Source organism: Egretta garzetta, unplaced genomic scaffold (genome assembly GCF_000687185.1).
Source record: "Egretta garzetta isolate BGI_Z169 unplaced genomic scaffold, ASM68718v1 scaffold68, whole genome shotgun sequence".
NCBI classification, from domain to species: Eukaryota; Metazoa; Chordata; class Aves; order Pelecaniformes; family Ardeidae; genus Egretta; species Egretta garzetta.
Genome location: NW_009260774.1, coordinates 5,785,121 through 5,792,218, shown reverse-complemented (window position 1 = coordinate 5,792,218; position 7,098 = coordinate 5,785,121). Strand labels below are relative to the sequence as shown.

Below are 7,098 nucleotides of genomic sequence, written 5' to 3'. Positions count from 1 at the left end.
CTCAAACATCCATGGATCATCAGCTGGAACAGCATTACCACAGTGTAGCTGAAATGGGGGTGGAAATATATCCTGAGTGTTGGCTGATTAGCCAGGTTGTAAAGTAATTTGATCTGAGGTGCCTAATGCAGTTGTGTAGATTAGGAGCGGAGTCACCACCAGCTGCCTCATAGTCAGAGCAGAGAGAGTGACCTACACAGAGCACTGCAGATCACTTTAAGTCTGATTTGCCTGCGATCGTATTGGGAGACCGGCACCTGCATTGCTAGCTTAGCTTGTCTAACACTACATGAGCTGATGCTGAACCAGGGCACTCAAACAACTGTAAATACATCTTTGGAGATGTTAAATTATTATTCTTCAATATTCATTATTAATATTGAAAATTAAATATAATCATAATAGTAGTAATAATTTAGTAGATCATAAACATCCTTAGAACAGAATAGGTCATCTATGAAACTGGTACAAACACAGCAGTCTTGTCTGCTTGTGAGAGTATATCGTGTTTATGACTTTCTGCAAAACCCAGACAAACTGCATGATGATGTCAAAGATCTTTAGTTTGTGTGCCTGAAGGCAATGCTGCAAGTTATTTTTTCAATGAAATTATTTCATTCATTTAATTATCTTCCATGGAGTGGACTTAAAACATTTGCAGATGTTTTTTTCCTTACCCTTTGTAAAAGATGCTTGTGAAAAACGTTTTCTTTTTATGCCTAATGTGGTTTTAGAATATTTGCATTTGCTGTGTATTCCAAAAATTATAGGCAAACTGTGGAAAAGCAGTATGGCATTTGAAGTTTGACACTGTTTTCATGGGTTAAGTCTTCCTATAGTCAGGTTTAAATGTTTACTACCCAGTATGTCTCAAGAAAGGATGCAACACACATGCCTGCAAACAGACTGGCAAGGCATACAGTAGTGCATATGGCAGATTATATAATCTTTAAAGACTGATAGAAATTACGTTACTGCACATATTTTGATTTTTCTTCTAGGTAAGGGAACGACTGAGGGTTTCTTTAGAAAGAGTCTCTGCACTGGAAGAAGAACTAGCTGCTGCTAACCAGGAGGTAACATAAAACACTTTCTCCCCTTTTGAGGTTCAATTTCTTTAATACTCTGTCCAATGTGTTCCCTGTCACTTTCCTTAAAACTGTCAGAAAAAAAAAAAAAAAAAGAGATAAATTACATTCTGAGTAAGCTGCTCAGTGAGGCTTCTTTAAGGTGGTTGTAAGATTAATACAACCTTCTGTTTACTTCTTCTATTCCCTTGTAAGCAAACCAAAATCCAAAAGCTAGTGACAGATTCCCAAATTCCTTACTGGACATGAAAAAGGAGTGAACCAACAAATACGTCAGATACTGTAAACAATTTAATAACCTGAATTTCCATTTTATGATAAAATTAAGTAAAACACACACACATATGTACACACATTATATAAATGTTAACATTGATGGAGGAAGGATTATGGATGACCTTGAAATTTAGGTTCATCTCTTCCCTTTTAATTGAGGTGCCATATAACTGTTGTGAGCTTGGAGAAGTGATTTTTTTTCTGTATGGTAGCTTGCAGACTGTTCTTTTCTGTTTGAAAGGGTAAACAGCAACACGTAATTGTATTGCACACACAAATGTACACATATAGAGAAAGGGATCATCAGAGAGATGATTCTGGGGCCAGAAAATGTAAATAATGGAGTCTTTTGGTGACTTTACCATCCCCAACACCATCCCACCCCCATCTCCACCTGACGTGTGCTTCTCACCGTTAAAAATAAGTCAGACAAACAATAGAATTGGATTAAAGACATTTTGGGTTATGTCCATTTACTGGCATCATTTTACTCAGCCTGGAGGCAGAACCTGAAAACAGCCACAGACAAACTTAAAGTACTACCAAATAATTTTGGCAAAATGGAATACCTGTAATTCAGAATAATGTGTGATAATGTAAAATAGAGACTCTTAAAGTAATTTTTTTTCATTATTAAGCTAGAAAAAGTTACTTTCTTGAAGTAACTTATTAAAAATAGGATCTGCAATTAAGATATTAGTAATTCCTTTTTATAAACTATGAACTAGATATTTTGAATCATTTCTTTCTTCTCTGAAGTAATTGCACTTTAGCTGTGGAAAAATAAAATCTCTCTTTTATTCTTCCATTTCATAATTTCAAGAACATTCGAATGATTTAGTTACACTATGTTGTGTAATCTGTTATTTGCACTAGTGTTTATTAAATAGAATGCAGTTCTTTTGGTCAGTCAAGCCAACTGAGATGCATCCCATTCATGATTCAGTTAAATCCAATTTCACTTCACTGGGCATGGGACCAGGTCTTCAGTGCATCACCTTGTTATCTGGAGTTTTAAAAAAATTATGAACTCGTATTAACATACTTGTATGAACATACATAGTCCATTGAAAACATACACAATGGAATTAAATTGAAATAAGACTTTCATAGACTTTTTTTGCCCCAAATCCTTAGGAGTATTTTACAAACTTTCTGTCTATGTGATACTAAAACCACTTAGAAGGACATTTAATCAACCAAGCATAACATGACCATTAACACAGTCTGAATACTGTTAATCCAGTTTCCTGTGAGGAACTGCTAAAGCTGAAAAATGGAAATTCAATTAAATAATAATGAAAAAAGAGCTAGATGGGAAGAGATGTGGAAAAGAATGAGTGGATTATTTTCAAACAGTTAATGAATTTGAACAAGAGTTCAGATAATGTTCTCACAATTAGTTATTTAAACGAGTCAAAATTAATTACACAGCTGCAATATATAAGCCTGTATTTATACTAGATTCCACAGTGAATGCACAGGCAACAAAGGTCTTTAAAAATGTATTGTACTATATATGAAAATAAATGGGCCAAGTTTCCAAGGGAATTGAATATATGTTTTTCAGTAATTTCTGTATTCCTGTCGCTCAGTGTCTGTTCTCCCAAGATAATTTGTATTTTCTTTCATATCTGTTTTCTCATACTGATTGTAAGAGTGTTCAGGACTATACCTAAACATAACATGATGACAGTAAATTGTTTTCCCTGATTAAACAAGTGTATGATTAGGTATATAACAAGTATCAGATTCAGGGATAAAAAGTCGTAGAAATGTGTGTGTTAAGGCAGCACCTTTCTCTAAAAGTTTATGTCTGTGGCCCTGACACAGAGCAACATTGAAAAACTGCAGACACTCGTGAGTACTTATTGGAAATATCCTTATATAGAAGAGAAAAATTGAGAGAGACAGACTATGGTATCATGGTAAATAAGCTATCATTTAACAGTCCTTGTAGCATATTACATACATACCAAAGGGAGTGAAAAATCTGGAACTCTGGCAAAGCTGATTTCCAACCTAGATGCCAACACCATCTCACAAAGCACTTTGTATTTGGTAGAGAAAAGTAACACACATTGACTTCAAACTGCAGCAGCAATTGAGAGAGACAGTTGGACCCGCTGGGGGGAACTTAGCTTGTGAAGCTAATATTTATATATGACCACACAAGGGTAATAGGGAAGGGCTTTCATCTGCAGTTCCAATAGTGACTGTTGGTATGGCATAAGTCACTGCTGTTGGTTCAGTTGAACTTCTCAGAAACAAGAATGTCCACCAAATGGTTCATTGCTGTTTTGATTCTGTGAAGGCAATGGTCTCTATTAAAAAGTGAATATGTAGGTTATCTTCTTTTCACATAAATGCTGCACAGAAATGATTTTGATTTTATGCAATATTTTAAAATATGCTAGCAATTTGTAATATTTTTAGAAGCCAATTCTCTCTCTAAATTACAATATAAAATACACATCAAATTATCAAGAGAATCCTTATGTTTACTACAGGTTTAGCAATAATGTTATAGGGGTAGAATTAAGCAAATCAGTTACATTAACTGTTCTGCTGAATATGAAATCATGGTTTTAAATTATGTCAAGCTGGAGGATACTTACAGGGTGCATCAGCTCCTTATTAAAACATGTTTGCAAACAATAAACATTACACTGTATTTTACGCGCACAGGGTTCACCTCAGAATTAGGACTCTTCACTCCGTGTGCCTACATGTGAGCCAGATGTCTGAAATTCAGCTGTAGTCTCTGGAGCTCTAGTAAACCCAGTCTGTCGGCTAACCTGGTGGTTACTCTGCCAGGGCTGCCAGATGCAACACAAACTTAACAGGAGAGCTGTGTCTGCCTGGAGCTACAGGTGGGGAAGGAATACCCCTTGTCACTGCGATGTCACCGTGATGTCACCAAATGCATATGTTAGGCAACTGACTCTCACAACAAGCTCATACATAGACACTTAGTGCATAGACAGCTAAATTTACGTGTCTTACTCCTTACAAACAGCAGAAGTTCTCTGAATCAGGCAGTGGGCTTCTAGATATGGAGGAGAAGCAAAATGGGCCTACATTATACTTAAAGAGTAGATTGAAAATTCTTTAAATATACATTTTACTGGGGGAAAAATTATTTGACTATATATTTTATTTTGCTGCAATGGATTAGTGGCAGTAGAAGGGACCTTTAAACATAGCAGCAATCTGGATTGCTATTAGAGAGTTTTAATGCAGGCTGGGGCAAGTTAACTGTCTACAGTAATTAAATTCCATAGTCATCCTTAAAATATTTGCTTTTTATCACCAGTTATCATATGACATACCCAAAACGATTACACTTTTTTCTTTTATGCTTACACTGGAAGCCATTATCTGTTCACAACTGGTAGATGATGTCCTACTCATTGTGTCTGTTGTAGCTAAGACGAATAGTAGATATTGTTAATAATTTTCTGAAAAAATTACCTCCTGTTTTAGTTAAAATTACTGTAAAAACATAGCTACATTTTCTTGCCCCTCAGGTGCTTTCAAAAAGATGCTGGTTTTCATCTGGTTCCACGTAACCCAGAGTCTTTTCAAATAGATTTGTTGCTGAAGGTTATAATTTAAAGCTAGCAATTAGACAAGCTGCAAGTGGTACATCCAATACCAAAGCTCAGTGGTACAATAGTGTCTGTCTATGAACATTTTGAAGGCAAATGTGATGTTTTTCAGTGAGTATATGAACATTTTCAAATTCCAACAAGGTTCTGCTGACCATCTTCCTTTTTACGCACTAGATGGAGAAGAATGAGTCTCATTTGCAAGGGAAGTGGGATGCGAATTTTCCTTCCTGGTTTTGTCATTTATTATCTTAATGAAAATTAACTTTAATATTTAAATTACTGACAAGACAACCACTTTTGTTCCACAGTTTTTGAGATCCTCTTATTAGCATTATGAGTGTGAGTCTTTTTTAACAAAGTACGCTAAACCACCGCATGTGCAAACAACACGCTGAGATATTTCATTGGCACCGTATATCACCAGGAACTCAAGCTCTAGTGTCTTCCACAGGGTAGGGATACATAGATTATAGCCAGGTGGTGCCATAGCCCACAGCGATGCTTTTAAATCCATTTCTGCTGCAGTGTGCACTGTTAAATAACAACTGTTGTGATTTCCATTAACATTTTCACTGTTTCCCAGAACTCTCAACAAATAGTTTCCAAAAAAATTACCTTTAGAGCTTTCTCCCAAGGCTTGTATGTAAAATTAAGCTTTAAAAAGGTAGTTTTTAAATGGCTGTGCTTACTTTGCACATTCATTTTCTCCTGCCCTTCTTAAACATTTATCCAGCCCTTGTAAAATCTTCCTATGTTAACAAGAATCGTATGATAAGTGGCTTTCCAAACCCCTTTTTTGTTTCTGGCTAATATGTTGGCTTTTTCATCTTTCCTCATTAGTAGAAAATGTGGATGGAAATACAGTTTTAATTACATTTATTATCTCAAAGATATACTTTAGGAACCCAGAAAACACTGGGACTGTGTAGAATATGAAATTAGAGAAATTAGTGGTTTGAGTTTATATATCACTGTACTACCATACGCTTTTCTTCAGCGTTTGCTGAAATGCCAATGCTGTTTGCAAATGCCAAACAACATTATATTGCTTCTGTCAGTTGACACACAGATTATCTTTAAAACACTCAGGCTTCCTTTTAAAACCTCATTGTTACAATATCCACTTACTTCTGCAGAAGTTTACTCAACCTTTGAGGATAAATTTAACTCCTGGAGCTATCAGAGAGATTGCAGGTGATTTGGGCCATAGAACTCTGCTTCATATAACTGCATGCATTCCCTTATTTAGGCAGTAGGTTTTCTTCCTGGCAGGGGGTTTATTCATTAGGGTGCCCTGGTGCTATTTTTTATAGCATCCGTGAAAGCATTCATAAATGATTTGCACCATTGAAGAGAAAGAATGATTTGCAATTTATCATTCTTTATATTGTATACCAGAAACATCAGAAAATGTAACCACTTATTCACCAAAGAACTTTCAAATACCATGCTAATTGCCTAACTTCTGCTATGTGGGGCAAGTCAAGAAACTAGTAGATGCTTTTAACAGTTGAGGACAGTTTTGACTCCAACCACGAGGGATGCTGCAGATATGATTGTAGTATTATTACTGCTAATTAAATATTCTGTAACATTTCATATATATGTGTATTTTAAAGTAAAATCTCAGCTAACTAAGGTGTGTTCTTTTTACCTATGGTTGCATGTGAAAACACATTCTTATCCTCAGCTGTTTCAGGTCCTATTAGCTGAGGCACTTTTTGTTACAGGAGGTCCTTGGTGGCCTTAGCCTTTCTATGTAATACAATGCAAAGTGATTTTTGGAGTAGAAATGTTGTTAAAATAATAGTTTGCTGAGAAAAATAGCAAGTGCATTTCTTGAACTTATAATATACACAGAATTTCATCAATCTGAAATTCAGAAACTATGGATATCAAATGTCTGGATGAAACTGGATGAAATTCAGTGACTTTTTTTCTGAAGAAGGCCAGGCTAGATGGCTTATACCTATAAACCCTACCAACCATGGCCCACACTTGCCATTCCTCACTAACTTCAGGTAACAAGACACCATCTTCATTAATGAGCACATGAGAAAAATCTAAAGCTGTTGGCTGAAAGACACCACACAACTTTCTTCCCCCCTCCCCGCCACCCC

The 7,098-nt window shown here is 35.8% G+C and overlaps 1 protein-coding gene across 3 annotated transcripts in view; it reads left to right on the top strand.

Moving 5' to 3' along the window:
* Positions 1 to 7,098, top strand: part of PPFIA2 (PTPRF interacting protein alpha 2) — a 333,320-nt gene that overhangs the window by 224,102 nt on the left and 102,120 nt on the right. For 2 of the 3 annotated variants that reach the window (XM_035901684.1, XM_035901685.1), the window contains one exon: positions 1,002 to 1,076. The exons of the other annotated variant lie outside the window; for it this stretch is intronic. In XM_035901684.1, the coding sequence (XP_035757577.1) occupies positions 1,002 to 1,076 (75 nt within the window). The remainder of the gene's footprint in view (positions 1 to 1,001; positions 1,077 to 7,098) is intronic. 3 annotated transcript variants of the gene reach the window in all.